General features: G+C 44.5%; 2 protein-coding genes across 2 annotated transcripts; both read right to left on the bottom strand.

The window, feature by feature from the left end:
- Positions 1-54: 54 nt before the first annotated feature.
- rprd2b (regulation of nuclear pre-mRNA domain containing 2b) lies at positions 55-9,335 on the bottom strand. Its single transcript, XM_068759085.1, has 10 exons — positions 9,149-9,335; positions 5,451-5,580; positions 5,141-5,322; positions 4,980-5,032; positions 4,753-4,879; positions 3,637-3,812; positions 2,929-3,214; positions 2,557-2,796; positions 2,139-2,303; positions 55-2,054 (listed from the first exon to the last, which is right to left on the bottom strand). Exons 1-10 carry the CDS (start codon positions 9,333-9,335, stop codon positions 55-57), a joined length of 3,546 nt encoding a protein of 1,181 aa, XP_068615186.1.
- A 147-nt stretch (positions 9,336-9,482) lies between these two features.
- prpf3 (PRP3 pre-mRNA processing factor 3 homolog (yeast)) lies at positions 9,483-16,030 on the bottom strand. Its single transcript, XM_068758580.1, has 16 exons — positions 15,886-16,030; positions 15,238-15,368; positions 14,828-14,995; positions 14,656-14,742; positions 14,262-14,542; positions 14,058-14,176; positions 13,800-13,987; positions 12,955-13,121; positions 12,703-12,785; positions 11,824-11,967; positions 11,635-11,734; positions 11,412-11,525; positions 11,190-11,308; positions 10,559-10,636; positions 10,401-10,456; positions 9,483-10,289 (listed from the first exon to the last, which is right to left on the bottom strand). The coding sequence occupies exons 1-16, from the start codon at positions 16,028-16,030 to the stop codon at positions 10,140-10,142; spliced, it is 2,130 nt and encodes a 709-aa protein (XP_068614681.1). The 3' UTR covers positions 9,483-10,139.
- Positions 16,031-16,339: the final 309 nt, after the last annotated feature.

Genomic DNA, 16,339 nt, shown 5'->3' with positions numbered 1-16,339 from the left:
CACTTCAGCGCAGGGCCCTTGCACCTCTTGTTCAGCATGCCATGGATGAAAACTTCAGTAGCGCGGGGGTTGGAAGGGCCTCTTCTGTGAATGGAAAGGACTGCCTGCGAATGGAGGGCCGGGACGCTTGCCCCCGCGAAACCCCCCCAGATCTCGGCTAAGGTGCTGAGGCGGGTTCCTCCCATGAAGCAGAGGTCTCTGTGGGATGGGGAGTGGGAGGATTGGAGGTCGGGGGCTAGGCAAGTTGAGGAGCGGAACGGGCTTTGAGGTTTGGTTGCGGGGCTGAGCGGGAGGACTAGTTGGGGGTTTAAGGAGAGGAGGGGCCGCGGATTGCGTCGTGAGGCGGGGGGGGGCAGTGTCAGCTGAAGGCGTAGGGGGAGTAGAGGCGGTGGAGGATGTGGGAGAAAGAGAGGAGGATGGAAGAGGTAGGCTCAGGGGCTCCTTCACTCTCCCCAGTAAGGGTAGAGGTACACCCGAGGTACCGGGGCGGTGCAGAGACGCTGCGTGGCGCGGCACAAACGGCTCTTTGACTGTGCCTGGGCGGGGTAGCTTCGGAGGCTCGCCTAGCAGCGATGACATGAGGGGCGGGGGCCCCGCCTTACTTCCTCTGGGTCCCATCCCACCTCGATCTGCACCGTCAGTTCTGACTGGGGGAGGGAGAGACAGCGGGCGGTCAACAGGGACCAACACCCCCCCCACCATGACAGCGGAGGGCACAGTGGAGCGGGAAGGTGGAGGGTGCTGCAACACGGGAGGTGGAGGGGGTCGAGGGATAGGCGGAATGCCAAAGAAGGGGGAAGGGGGAGGAGGATGCTGATGAAGGAGGGATGGAGGAGGAGCCTGCATGTTGTCCGTGCGGTAGGCCATTTGAAACGGAGACTGGGGAGGGGGGTGGGAGTGAGGATGGGGAAGGGGAAGGGGTGGGTGGAGATGTTGGAGGATGAGATGTGGGATGGGAGGAGGCATGGGGGGCATGTCCTTGGTGCCTCCCCGGCCAATGTTAAGGGGCAGAGGGGGGGCAAGACGGGGCGAGGGAGGCTCTGCTTCCATGTATTCCTCTTCTTCATACCACATCACTCCTCCGGGCCGGCCTCCAGCCCCTCCCTCTCGCCGAGAGCCTCGGCCAATCACGCGGATGCCCTCTACCGTCTTGATGCGCTCCCCAGCAAGAGGGCGATTCGAGTAGCCCAGAGTTTGGATAGGCGCACCCTCGGGGCAGGGCGAGACTAGTGTCTGAATTCGGTGGTACTGGCCATCCTTCTCACCTGCCGCTGAGGACGCTTGACCTTTGACCTTGTCCTCTGCTTTCTCACCCAGGCCTCCATCATCTGATCCGATGCTTGCCTTACGAGCGCCTGCGGAGAGTCTCCTCTCGCCGACCCCTCTGCTGGATCCCATCATGCTTAATTGACCGTGCTGTCCAGCTTTCTTACCTTTAAAGTCATTTATGGGGGAAGAAGAGGCACGCTTCCTCACGCTCATTACGTCGTCTTTCAATTTTGTGCCGCTCCTTTTCCCAGCTCTATATTGGGAAGAGCCCAGAAAGCCTCCATTGCTACTGCTTCCTGACGGAGTGATCACGGCATCCCAGGGTTCACTGCGGTAGGCTGTGGGTGAGAGGTTACGACTTACAGATTTACCTAGACAATCGGACACAGTCCCGGGCGTGTCCATGATCTCATCCTGGGTGGGCGTCCCAGCAGCTTCGTCTCTCACTGGGGTCCCGTCTACCCCGTCGGGACTGACATCACCCAGGGCAAGACTAAAACCTGGATTGCCCTGCAAAAAACTGTTGATTTTTGACTCTAGGCTGGGGGGAGAGACAGAAGGAGCCGAGGGACGAGGAGGAGGCGGCGGAGGAGGAGACAGCTGTCTCTCTCTCTCCCAGTCTCTGGTTCTTCCATGCGTGTCTCGTTTGAGGCTGTTACCCACAGTGGGTTTTGTTTTTGGGGCGATGGGACTGAGCAGAGTTTTAACTGCTGGTGATTCTGGAGAGGACCGGGATGGAGGAACAGAAGAGGTGTTGGTCACACTTTGCAGGAGAGAGGACAAACCTACGCCAGGACAGGAAAGGCCTTCATTTAGTTGCGTTTTCCATTTTTAAATGTATGCAAAGTGTGAAGTATAAACATCTCTACCTGGCGTGTTCGCTTTAGACAGAGCATTCAGAATGCCCTCGGGTGTGATGTCTACACGTGACAGGATGCTGGCTAGGGCAGGGCTCGAAGAAGCCACCTTTGAGGTCGCAGACTGGGCCGAGGGCGTCGTGGGTGTTCCCGGAGATGGCCGCGCAGGGCTAGCTGCTAAGAAACATTTAGGAGACAAAAACAGGTGGATTAGAATGAATCTAGCAGCGTAACGTCACAAACAAGTACGGCAATACCTCTACTTTGAATTCATGAATTAGAACACTCATTTATTTATTTATTGATGCTGCTTTTTTATGAAACAGTTCTATTCATGTTCTTAAAATATCTTTTAATTTCAGTCCGATATCATCTGAAGCCTTGTCCCCGAGCCTGTGACGTCACTCATCCCTCCAATCTCCAAACCCACCTGTGCTCTTCATCGCAGATGTGAGTGAACTGAGAATTGAGCTGATCTTTCCCAAGTCCACCTTCTCTAGGTTGACGCCCAGAGGGGTTGTTGGAGCATTTTGAGCAGCGGCGGCGCCGGTCGGCGTCACGGACGCGGCGGCGGTCTTGAAAGCTTTTGTCGGTGTGGTGGGAGGCTTTGGCGCTGCGTCTGATTTTGGCGTCTTGGCAGCGGCAGTGGACACCTTGTCTTTCTTCTCATCTGCTAGTAAAAAATAAGTGGAAGAACCGATACACGTTTGAAACCTGAATCACAACATCCCCAATAATAAAAACAGGCAGCCTAATATCAATGTGCCTTATTACCGTAGTCCGTCACCTAGCAACCACTAACCTCCTGCCGGGGCAGCATCCACCTCTTCTTCAGACATATCCATGTCCTCCGTGTCTCTGTTGTCGCTGGGCATTTCTCCCTCATCCATAGCCTTGCCATCCAGCTCCGGGTCCACCTGGGCTCTGCTAGCTCCCAACGCCAGAAAGGGCGAGTCGGAGCCAGTGGGGGACGGGGCATCTTCAGAAGGTGAGGGAACGGGAGAGTCCTCAGCTCCAGGTAGAGTCGACTTGAGAGAATCCAGTTTCCTTTTCAGGCTGGTCACACGATTGGCAAAGGCATTGTATGCCTGAAAGAATCAACACAATTCAGTGATTGATATTATGAAGCTACATAGGATGCTTCCTTTTATGTATCTACAATAGAATGAATGTGAAATATGTTCACAAGCCCCTTTTCTGTTTGTCAGGTATATTGATGAAGAGTTTCTGCAGAGCATTGTGATGTCACAGTGACCGACATTTGACCTCTGGACAGAAAATCAATTCCACAGCTGGTGTGGAATTGTGTAAATTATGAGCACTTGAGTGATGGCTAAAGTGCGCTTTGTTGACTTTTGACTGCTTATCAATCACCCTCGAGTCCATGAGAATGTCAAACTCCAAGAAGTTCCCTAAAAGGTGACAGCGGCCTGAGCGAAATCCCCACCTTTAGATTTCACAATAGCGCCGCGCAAGCAGGGAAGGTGATGTCATTTGGTGCAGGACTCACATTGGCCACAATCTTGACCTCCTTGTACTGCATCTCGTAGAAAATGTCTGCATTTCCCAAAGCTTCGAGTAGAGAAGGCCCCGTTTTCAACTCTTTGTCCAAAAGGCTAATAAACTCCTGCAGCTTCAGGCTGCTGTCTTCAAAGTCCTTCGCAAACTTGTTCCCTTCCGTCTTGTCTGGAATAGGACAAAATAGACAAAGAGGCAAGATGTTTAATGCAAGGTTTCCGGATTCAGCATGTCAGACCACAGTGCTCGCACTAATTTGCGCACCGTGAAGGTGTTTAATGATGTTAGTTATGCATCCTTTTTTGTAAGAGATACGTTTGGCACAGCTGTTGCACTGTGCCAACGCCATTATTCAAGAAAGCCACACTTCTGAGTGCTGCTTGCAGCACAGAGCCGGTGACGCCCGACTCAAATTACCTGTACAACTTGAAAGCCGTTGGCCCATGAATGCCACCACAATGTGAGTGTGAACAGAATGTGATCCGGAACCGATGAACACGCACACATGTTAACCTGTGCCGCTGTAGCCATTAGATAACCAAATCTTGTTTTAGGATCCTTTTTGGAGACTGAGAAGGGAAACCTTCAAGCACGGTGTAATCTTTGCCACCTTATTGTTGCTATTTAAAAACAGGCAAAGCGCTGACACCAACGATGACAAAGCCTAGCTCGGTGACCTATTAGCATCAGGCTAACTTGTAAAGCAAACCATAGAGGAGGTCGATGACATAAAAGTCTCTTGACTTTCTCTCGTAAGATGTTCCTGCTGTGAGGACGCAGCAGAAAAAGGCAAATATCCCTGAATCATTGAAAGTAGCGTATATAAAAATATTGCATATCACAAGTCTGGGCTTTGCACCAGCAAGTATCATCTGCTTACTCGGGATAATCCGCAGGTTTTACTGCAATTAGCTGAGATGTCAACAACTTTTGGAGGAGAAATATTAGCAGAATCAGTCACGATTAACTTCTAATCGGGTCTAAACTCTTGCTTTGGCATAGCATGAAAAGCATGCAAAATATATCAATACAAGTGTCAAGCGTGTTTGTTGTTTGTGGCCGCAGACATGCGAGCACGCAGGACAAGAAATAAGTTGTGACGTCTGACCTTTGAGTCTCTTCAGAGCCTCCGCGCTACAGACGTCCACCCCGGGCGCCGCCAGCTGCTTCTCCTTCAACTCCTCTTGTGCCACTGTCCTCTTATATTTTGACAACTGTTCGACGAGGGAGTTGGGCTAGAAAACACAGCGGCAGAGCGCAAATTAAGAGAAGTGCCCAAGTTAAAGCTCGTTTTAGACGGACGCAACACAACACATCACGATAACGATGACTTACGGTGAACTCGGCTACGATCTTGGACTTCAGAGCAGCTTTGGTGTTGGTCGGGGCTGGAGAATAAAAGAACAACTTTAGACCATGCAATCAGAAATAATGTGAAGCATTATTATGTGGTCAAATAAATAAACACAGAAGTTAATGAAATACTAAAAACTGACCTTTTGTGAGTGGAACCTCCTTTTCTTTCACCTTTTCTTTCTCCTTTTCTTTTTGCTTCTCTCGCTCCTTTTCTTTTTTGTTCAAGCCGGCCTTAAACTGGGAAATGACCTCCTCAGGATACACACTCCTCTCCTCCCAGATGGTAAAGATCCTTTCCACTGACCTGCGGACCTTCCCATCTCTGACAAAAACACAAAGCGACGCGACGCATTTCATTACTATCAGAGAAGGGGAGGAGAGGTGCAGCATTTCCTACTTGTGCATTTATCAGCAACAAACAGGCAACAGGTCAATAATAACTGCACTCACTTGATGAGCTGACCAGCAGTAGGAAGGACGTCTGCGAAGGCCGAACGAAACACAATTGCGTTCTTTCTTTTACAGTTTTGTATCACATCATTGGCGAGGTAGAAGAGATTCAAGCGGTGATTGTTGTCAGCTGAGGAAAAGCAGACCAAGAGGAAAAGAAAAACGCTTAGGCTGCATTCAGACAAAGTAAAGGCTTGCAGTATTTGGTACAGGGTTGTGCAGCAATGCGTCTTCATTAGGCGTAACAACTGTTAGAGAGAGGATTTCACCCTCTTTCAAATGTTTACAGAATAATTGTCCTCTCCTGCCAGAGCAGATTGTTGGCAGCCCAATGCTGGTTGAGACAAACAGCAGCGTAATGGATACTCAGAGCAAGTTGGAAACGGCCTGAACTTTTGTAGCAATAACAAATAATGCCATGAAAAACTGCAACATGAAACAATTTAAACAAAAACAACTAACTATAGTCCAAGCTGCTCGCTAAATTCTGGGGGAATCAATTGTGAATCAGATGGAAAGAATCCAGCCACTATCAACTTTAACTCATAATGATCATTTATAATAATAGTAATAAAAAGACATCTATAAGTTATGTTAGCAAATAATTTTAGACAGACATATTTTAGAAAATGAAGTATAATTATCTTGTGTTGAATTGTGATAGAAAGATATGGTTTCCTTCAGGTAACGTAGAAAAAATCATGCCATCACAACAACTAACATTTCCAGCTCAGTAAAAATATAAATCAACAGTAAATTAATTAATTTAATGATTTAATTAATCCGTGTTTGAGTAAGAACAGTCACTAATCGATTCTCTTGCTCCTCCAACTCGCTTTGTTTAGATCACACCCACTGTACCCCCCCCCCCCCCCCCCCCCCCCCATTTGATTACATAGCATATGGAAAACTGCAACACCTGCACAGCTTATACATTTTATGGCATGACGATGTTTCACACGTAGTTCTTTTGGAAATGTGAGAAATGTCATCATCATGGAAGCACCAAGGACACCGTCAGACATTCCGAGTGCTTGCTAAAAAAAAAAAAAACAGTTCCCTGATGCAATAATAGCCACATTTTGGCTATTTTTTAACTAATGTTCTCCAGCTTTCTGAAGGACAACATGTTCCAAACAGCTAATAAAATGTTGGAAATTTAGGGTGTTACTTCATTTCTACAAGCAAATCATGCCTTTGATCTTTACAAAACAACTGTAAAGGCCCGGTAAATTCTGACCCAATCAGCAACACAAGATAGAAGAAAACTACTACGTAGTAAAACGTGATTCATACAAATGACCAGGGAAATTCTGGTCTACTTCGTAAATTGTGTGAGTTGATGTGGATTAAAAGGAAAAGCGTTTTCAAATTAAATTCGATTTGGATACACAACATTGTCTATATTAATAAAGTTAGGACGCTCCAACCAGTAAAACGGGCCAAGAAAAACAATAATGCTGTGCAAGCTGGACACGTCTTATCACTGCAGTACAGCCGCTCAGTGTCAGCACGTGAACGTGAAAACCCAGCAGGGTTTTTCCCAGATGACATAAACGCCACACAGCACTTTAAATCTTGTGTACTTTTTAAACAAATGCAATGCGTTTCTGATTGTAGTAGACATTTATCTAGCGATTATGCAAGGAAAGCCCTGTCTGCTTGTATGTAGCTCACTTATCAGGTCAACTTCAAAAATTGACACCGGGATGCTAACCCTAACCCTAAATGTTGTTACATTTAGATATGCATCAAGCTCAAGATGAATAAATTTAGATCATGTGAGCATCGCTCTGCAGTGGCAGGGGTGAGGCCTCCAGGCTCTGCAGGCTCTGCAGGCCGACTGAGGGATCTTGTCGCCTCCATCTGCAGCTATTTTTTTTAAGACGTTTTTCAAGACCACAATGTGGTTTATGCTTCTTTCATTTTGCAGCCACAGATACTTGTCTCATTGCTTTGTGGTCAGAAAACTAAAACTATTCTTAGTAACATAAATAAGACAAAATTGTGTGATTATGAGAAATGTTTCCTTCAGCATCATAAAAAGGAGCAAACAATCTTCTCTAAATTCTAAAGGTGACAGTAGGCATGAGGCAAGACCTCGACAGGCGGCCAGTCCATCACAGGGCAACAAAGAACTACTATCCTCACCCTCATTCATACCAATGGGCAAGTTAGAGGCACCAATTCACCTATATTACATGTTTCTAGACTGGGGGAGGAAACCGGAGAACCTCTTATCACAACAATCTGTAAAGATTCAAAAACCTGCCACAGTGACGAGCAAATAACATTTCTTTGTCAGAATAAACTTAATATTCAAATTAAATAGCTTTTTGAAGGCGTGAACTGAGTGAATATCATTACTGCTATCATTAGACAGTGGCATGAAATGGTTTTAAAATGGCAATCATATTTTGCATCACAATTATCTTTGTTTTAATATACAGTAGTCCAAAGCCAGCAGTATTGTGACCGGCGTAACAATGTCAACAAGCACTATTTATGTTTTTATTTTTTTTACAGTTTTCCATTCAATAATCTAATCGATTTGGTGTCCTACCAAAACAACATCCACATTTATTCCAGCCTTCACCAACCTCATTCAGCAGAAACCGTGTGGAATTGTCTACTGCCTTCTTATTTTGCTCACACGCCAACGACAAGCTAATGAGATTCAAATGTAGAGACCCAGCCGTCACTCCAAGATGTGGAAACTAATAAACCAATATAAAAAAATGACTCGTCAACTAATGTTTTTGTTCAATACCAGATGTTAATGTATATCAGAGAAAATAAACATTTCTACGAACCTGTTAAAACAAATCTCTCTTTAGTGCATTCAGAATATCAGCGTTAGAAATGTGATTTTTGAATAGGAAGAAAGACTTAAAAGGGATGAAGACCAAAGCAATAAAAATTACTTCTGAATTAAAAGCCGCCAAAGAATCAATTAAATAATAGCTTTATGTCTAAAAATATACAATCATTTTTTAGCAATGTTACCTCCATATTACTAACCTACAGGCAAATTGTTAACTGTAGCGGCTTGTCATGATCACGTAATTAGATGTTACATACAATAGGTGCTGTACACTTTATATATAAAAGCAACAAGCACAAATAATACAAGAATAGTGCCAACTTGGTTATCAACTGGTTCACTCGTCAATACAAAACACACCGACAAAGCAGAATAATATTGATGACTGAATAGATGTGTGACAGAACTACCAACACTGGTTTGCACGGACTGGTCAAGCGTTAAACTATTGGTTTAATATCATCACTACGAAATAAATACTTGAGATTGTGTGCAAATGACTTAATCCGGATAAATAGAATTTCAAATGAACAGCAATTAAAGCATAATCGATTAATCTTCCGAGCCCACGACCCCAACAGGCCCAAACGTAAACAGCACTAGCATAAGACCGTGACGAGCTGCGAACCATTAGCATTAGCTTTGGTAGTACTGGCTGCGAGTAAAAAGTAGCGGAAACAGCAAATAAAGAAAAAAAAAACGTCCTTTAAGATACGTAAAAAAAAAAAAAAGAATAAGAAAATAAAACCGTTTCGTGATGCGCCGTACTTCAGTAAATCTATTACTAAAGCTTAAAATCGATGATCGCGACCTACAGTCATCTTTAAGTGAGGCTAGCTAGCTAGCATGTCGCGCTCCGTCGCCAGCTACTCACATTTCTTGAGCCACTTCATCCAGTAGCGAACGATCAGGCTGTGGTGCTTCTTATTTTCAATGCACCACGTAGAAAGTCCTTGTATCGACTCCATAGTATTGGATACTCCCTGAAACCGGCGGTCCAGAGACGCCTCGAGTGCGCCGCGGGTTCCGTGGCCGCTTGCAGCCTCGGGACCAGCCGCCATTTTTCCTGCTGCTCTCTCCGTGGATCATTCGCGTCTAATGCGGGCAGAGGAGACGCTGCTAGCCTGAAGAGGGCGACTAGAAACACGCCCCCGTGTTGTCCTCCATTAACTGACTATTTACACATACAAGTCACAGCACACGTCAAATAATTAAAAAACACGTCTTTTATTTGTTTTTTTTATCGTCGAGGGCATTTAATACTATCAGCAAGTAATAAAAAAAAAAAAGTAATTATAAGTTGTTTGAGGTCGAGGACAGCAATGTTAGTGCAGGTAAATACGACTTTCTGCATAGAAATCCAAGAAAAGGATTTTTGGAATATCGGATTCTGCTAAAAAATTCAGGGTCGACGACACATTTAAAACGTATTATCACTGCGATAACAACCCAGGAGGCATTTAAAGTTTATTGGAGTTTACGTGCAGAAAAGAAGTGCAGCCATTTACTGATGGGGCAATTTATTATTAAGAGATTACTCAGTGTGTACACGGCGATTAAAAAAAAAACTCATCCCCATTTCTCTGCCTCACATAAAGCCACGGACAAGCGATTTACATCAGAGTGCAATCTGCCATTGTATTCAATAACAGACAACATAATCTCTGACAGAATATCCTACCACCAAGGAGATGACCTAAACACCTGATGTTAACGCACAACACACTCTCTCTCTGACATTTAAAGACACGTTTATTGTTCGTCCTCTTCTGTGTTCAAGTCTATCCGTAAGTGAAGGCGGCCCAGTGTGAGTTTCAAATGGCTGCGAGTGCTGTGGGCTGGAATGACACGCTCTCGAGCAGGTTTCAGTCATCTGAGGTTTCCAGGACACTCATGCTAAGAGCAAGATCCCAGTAATGTTCTGTTCCGTGTTTCTTGAAGTGTTCTCGGGCCATGTTTTCTGTGGGGCACTGCTTGAACTTGATTTCCCCATAATTACGCTCTTTAGCTGTGCCCTGGAGAACCAAGAGAAAGCATGTGACTCGGATGATATCACAAACAAAACAAGAAAAACTGCATGTTCAATAAACAGGGGCTTGAAATAGAATGAAGGCAGGAAGACCCACCTCCCAAATCAGCCAACACTTGTTGTTCCTCTTTGTGTCATCATCACCATCTGGATCTAAATAATACAGTTAATGGAAGAGATCAGCATGCCTAAAATAAGTACCGTACACAATTATGACAACAAGGATATCAGCCTCCAAAGTGAAGCAACTCTTACCATCTCTTTTACTGTTGTGTTCCACCCATTTGATTCTGTGTAACATCAGCCTCTTGAACTTTTTCTGGGATTTAGGGCCTAAAACAGGGAATAAAAATCAAGATTTTAACTGTGACTTTTATTAGCCAAGTACATTAATTCCTCAATGAACTGGTGCTGCCCTTAAAAAACCTTATAGAACACACAAACAATAGAACCCTCTAATGCGTGTCGCATCAGTATCCCTTTCTCTTTTGAGACCAGACACTTACAGAATGTTCCTTTCTAGTATTATAGTACTGACACTTCTGTCTTTTTGCACTTTGACGCTCAGATAAGTACCTTAGCTTTTATTTTACAAAACATACAGACTACAAGGTGCAGATTTGTGACTTTTTAATGCAACAAAAAGTCATGGTTGAAAATGACTGGTAAAAACAATCCATCTATTAATTCAACAACATAAACATATGAATGTAGTTAATTATCAAAATCTAATATTTCATGGAATGAAGATCGGTTAATGGCTACTGCCAACAAAGCTCACCCTTACCCCCCCCCAACTCAAAGTGTGTTCATTCCAGCTGTCATGAGGAGTACCGGTACCGAATCATGGCAAACAGGTTTATCAATAATCCGCGTAGTCTCTTACCACCCTCCACAACCACAAGGTTGACATCTCTGTGCAGAACGACCGTCCCCGTCAGGTACAGCTGGCTGGCATTGGCCTCCACTTTAAACTTCTTTGCAGGATTTTGCAGGTTACGGATCCTGAACAGGGAAAGCAAGGTTCTTAAGGAAGACACTTCTGTGTTGGAACACACACCGCTATAATACTGGAACGATGGCACACGTTCTCGTCATATAATCACACCTGTACACAGCAAGGTGAACACCGTGAGTGAGGTCTTCTCTCAACTTCTTGACCTTTTTCTCTTTCCTCTGCCCCGCTGTGAGCTTTCGAGCAGCATTTGCCTCCTCGTGAGCCCTTGAAAGAGGGGACAAAAAAATAAAAATAAAACATTTAAACGAAAGATTGTTGATTAAAATACCCAAATTAAGAAAATATAAATGCAAAACATAATTGCATGACTAACTTCTGTCTCTTGGCCATCTGTGCTCTAACATGAGCCTCCACTTTCGTGGGGTCCTGAACCGCCTCCGTCCCCAGTACCCTCATCAGGTTAGAGATGCGTACTGACAAAAACAAAACTCACTTATGTTCCGTTTGATCTTATTTGTGGTAGTTTTTATAAAAACAAAAAAACAAATGTGCGTATGTGTACCTTTGGGTTCTGGTGGAGGCATCAGTCCCAGACGAACCTTCTCCTGAACTTCCTTTTGTCCTTCCCTTCTTGTCTGCCTTCTCAGCTTCTTCTGTTCCTTCTTTGTCAGGTACACACCCAGCGTCACCGGCTTATCTGTGTCCACTAAGAAGGGGGGGGGGGGGGGGTAGTAAAAATAAAACGAAACCCATTCAGAACGCTGATAGGGTGTGTAATGTTGACAGGGTAGAGACGTTCTCCGAGTGCCTGACTCCAATATCATCCCTCCCAAAAATGTTTACCCCCACAATGCGCTGGCAATGCTTCCTGTTTATGTCCCGCCTCTCACCCACAGAAAAGCTAGGATTTATCCACCGCCCGTGACCAGGACGGTGGGTAAAGTGAACATGAAAATGAATCTCACGAAAAAATATTTATATTTGCATACACGAAGGCCATTTATACTGTTCAGATGAACGCAGCCAGTCAGTGCATTCCGCTCGTCGTAGCAGGCATGTCTTGCCACTCAAGACATACTTTTAAATTTCGGAACACCTGCCTTAACCCAGTCTTCCCTAAATTAGCACGTCGGTAAACAAGGGTCATCTGTATTCATAAAGCAAGTATCCATTTAAAATGTTGTACTATTTGAAAGAACGATCGCTAAATGAAAAATCTGAATGCAACATTTCATTTTATTCTAAGCTGGAACAATACTCAGATAAATATATAATGTGAATGAAAGAGTAACAAAGTTCAAGTAAAATAAGAATATAGTTGCCTGCAGTGCAAACTTTGAACAACTCGCTACATAGAATGGTCACGATAATCTATTGTTTGTGTTTCTTTTAGTGTTCCCCATGCTAACCTTGAGCTACTTTAACATTACGTAGACGTTACCTGGAGGGCTAATCTGGGCCGGATGTTCTACCAAGCTGGTCACACCAAAGAGATCCACCTTGTCAATATTCATGTCAGTTGATCTTCGTAAGTGAAAAAGGAAAACATGTTGGTTAAACAGCATTATAAAATACCCCCATTATGGGATGAATAAAGCAAGAAGAGTTCATAAACACTATGGTATGTTAGAGACGTGGTTGGTTTCAACATTTGAGCTACATTTAAACTGCTGGATCAGCCTTCGTTTCTTACAGGTCTACGTTGGAGGGCAGGATGAAAGAGTCCCACCACTCAATGTTGGGCACATCTCCATCTCCGATGTCTTTCCTTGGAGCAATTAGTGCAAGCTTGGTGGATGTCTGGATTCCAGTCTTCTTTGCCGCCTGGGCAATTTCATTCTGCAACCTTTCCAACTGGGCCTTTATGGAGAAAAGACCAACCCAGGACAGACAAAATACACGTATGCAAGTTAAGTTCTGTTATTTCTGTTCCAATGACTGGTAGGCTTGGAAGCTAAAATGGTAGTAAAATGTACCAGTGACACTTTAACAAGAGAAATCAGGAAACTGTAAAACAGCTCTTATCCTGCATTATCCTTTAGTTGTACAATCAAATATCCGACATAAAATAAACACTATGGATAGAGAATGTGTGCATTTTTTTTTTTTTTTTTTTTTACAGCTTTAAAGCATGTAGAAACATCTGGATATATAGAGTAGCTGGTTGATGCATCACTTTGTTGGTTCAGAGTGAATATAGTGAAAGTTACTTCACTTAACTGGACTCTGCTGGAGTGTTTTGGCAACGTTTGCATCAAGTGACTAGTGATTAGGAATGGTAGTGACAGTTTTCTGGGCTGTATTTGAAACTATAGGATAATATTTTCCATGTTAATTAGAGAAAGTGCAAAAAAAACGGAAAAAACCCACGCGGACACGGGGAGAAGATACAAACTGCGTACAGATAGAATTTGAAGCCAGAACCTTCTTGCTGTGAGGCAACAGCGCTAACAGCTACACCACCGTGCCACCCTATTGCCTCCGTTTGTCAAATGGAAGAAATTGCTGGTGAGTGACAGTTTAAAACTGAATGCCAACCTTAGTTCTAATTCTCTGAGCAATCTTCTCAAAGCGTCCCTGATCATGGAACCTAAAGCCCCTGCGGGTGCGTTGAGCTGGAGTGATAAAAACACGCTGATCAAAGTATGACGTCGACTCCAGTTCCTCCCCAGGCTTCTCTTTCAGCTGCTGACGGAACTGCTCCCGCTTCACCGCACGAATGTTTGCTACAGAGACAAAGGAAAATAGTTAGATGAAGAAATTAAATGATCGTTTGTGCATGCGCTGCACATATACCTTTCAGCGTGGGCATGCGGTGTGTGAGTTCAACTTCTTTGCCACTGGCATCCACAGTTCTCCCCTTGTCATCCAGGATGAGAGGCGTTGGCTTGTTCACCTCCTTGATCTCCACTTTCCTACGGAAGGGACGCACAAGCTGTGCGTTTACCTTCTGCCTCACCAAACAAATGCGTTTCGGAATTTTAAATGCAGTCTACTTACGGTGGGGCAATTCCCATAGCATGTAGGTTTGCAAGGGCCACTAAGTTGTTCGGCCCAGTGTTCCCCAACACTCCGAGGATGCCAGGCTTCAGGGCGAGCTGGGACTGGATGCGAGCCTGTAGTTCGGCAGCCTTGCGGGCCTTTTCGATAGCATCATTCATGAAGCTGGCAGCCTGGGAGGGACCAATAGATGACGCACCACCTGCAGCAGCAGAAGCGCCAAGAAGCCGTGATAGTTGGGGCATTTCCATATGTGACTGTGGCGTGGGAGGGGGCAACCTCTAGTCAGGGAGAAAAGGAACGGTGTTATATTGACTTTAATTGCCCGGAACTAATAATAAATGTTTTCTCTATGATACTGAGACATTTTTTGGAAGAAACATATTTTTATTACTGGTCCTGCTGGCACTGAAGAGGTAAAGGTCAGCTGTTTCTTCCTCTCCTCTATCTGTTTTGTGGCTGCCTCCATCATCTGTTTGATCTAATAATTAAGAATATGGGATAGTCAATGCAGAACGTTTGCCACAACACACCCGAACAATTACACGCAGAATATAGTCTCATACCTGCATTTTGGTGAGCATCGCAGGAGTCTCAGATGGCGGTCCAGGGATGACTTCCGGCTCCTCCACTTCCTCAAAGCGGTGGACCCGCTTACGCTTGGTAGTTACCACATCTGTTGGGTCTGGAGCTTCCCTTATGACACCACTTTCAGATTCGTCGCCAAACACATCCTAACATCAACAGAAGAATGGAAATGCCAACATCACACATATCCGGTCATGATTTTCACAAGCAGGAATAAACAGGTTTAACAAGAATCACACAACACAAGTATTACAGGCAGCATCTGATTTCCTTAGTTTTACACTATACGCAAATGTGGACATTGTAATAGTCAACAAACGGCCTACAAACAGGTTTAAATATTTATGTTTGAAATGGCAATGTAAAGACTGTACAAGTGTTTACTTACTTTAAGTTCTCTCTTACGATTCTTTTCTCCTGCTCCTTTGTTGCCACGGGAACTGCGACTTTCCTCCAGTGCTTCAAAAAGACGCTCCACAAAACCTCCGGCAGAGTCGTCGAGGAAGGGACGCAGCTGGTCTAAAGTGGAACAGTGTCAGATTATTTGCATATATCCAGTGCTCCTTTGATTATCGTCAAAATGAAGTGCACCCCAGTGGACATAAAGAAAATCTCTGTTCACACTGAAAACATTTATCACTACAAGGATGCATATAATACATAATGTTGGTTGGTTTACTTTTTACTGGTCTAGTTCAGAAAACTTGTATCAATTGTATGCCAAACACAATTGACACAACATTTCTAGCTAGCTGCTATGGCTGCCATGGACCTTTGCAGCGATGTGTAATGATCCAACTGAAATAGTTAATTTTGTATTGATGATTTAACCAAATAATATGAAGGCCACACCTCTGTTCTCCAAACAAACATCCAATGGTTGTACAAAAAATGTCTCTTTTTCCAAGCCTATATCATCAATGTAATAAGTTAAGGATCAGATGCATTGCTAAATAGAAATGGTTATATCATAAATACAAACTTTTTTTTTTTAAAGTGTCATCTATTTAGATGCCAAGTATGTTAATTCAGTTACCAATGGTCCTCCTTTTGTCCAGCCCTTTTCCAACGCAGTGCAAAGCTGCAGTGACCACCGTGGGCTCCGAGAAGCCCAGTTCTTTCTTCACGGTTCGCTCCACCCACGGCCTCAACTCCTCCACCTCCCGCTTAGGGAGAGACATTATCCAATCCTGCAGGTCAAGCAATTAACAAAGCGTAGCCGTTAGCATAATCTCACCAGTGAGAACCTGTCGCCTGCATATTCCAACACAGACATACATACAATAGCAAACAGGTCTAATGTGATACGAAGCCACCATAACACGTCGGATCGTACTTTCTGAATTACAGATCCGAAACGATGAAACTTATTTTCGAATCTGCAACGTGAGACTCTTAAATAACAACAAAGCACACAAAGGGTCGCGTGTCGGTTTAAATCAATTGACATCTAGCGAAATTCCCCGGCTGCTACAGCTCGTTAGCACACC

The sequence above is a fragment of the Brachionichthys hirsutus genome, chromosome 3 (assembly GCF_040956055.1).
Source record: "Brachionichthys hirsutus isolate HB-005 chromosome 3, CSIRO-AGI_Bhir_v1, whole genome shotgun sequence".
Lineage (NCBI taxonomy): Eukaryota > Metazoa > Chordata > Actinopteri > Lophiiformes > Brachionichthyidae > Brachionichthys > Brachionichthys hirsutus.
The sequence above is the reverse complement of the archived record's forward strand: the minus strand, read 5'-3'. Positions and strand labels throughout refer to the sequence as shown.

Coding starts and splice junctions, on each gene's coding strand:
- rprd2b (XM_068759085.1), bottom strand. CDS start 9,335: ATGGCGGCTGGTCCCGAGGCTGCAAGCGGCCACGGAACCCGCGGCGCA. Junction 5,581..9,148: donor GATGAAGTGGCTCAAGAAAT/GTGAGTAGCTGG, acceptor GCTTTTCCTCAG/CTGACAACAATCACCGCTTG. Junction 2,797..2,928: donor GGATGCTGCCCCGGCAGGAG/GTTAGTGGTTGC, acceptor TTTTACTAGCAG/ATGAGAAGAAAGACAAGGTG.
- prpf3 (XM_068758580.1), bottom strand. CDS start 16,030: ATGTCTCTCCCTAAGCGGGAGGTGGAGGAGTTGAGGCCGTGGGTGGAG. Junction 11,309..11,411: donor GTTCACCTTGCTGTGTACAG/GTGTGATTATAT, acceptor TTCCCTGTTCAG/GATCCGTAACCTGCAAAATC. Junction 10,457..10,558: donor ACACAACAGTAAAAGAGATG/GTAAGAGTTGCT, acceptor TGTATTATTTAG/ATCCAGATGGTGATGATGAC.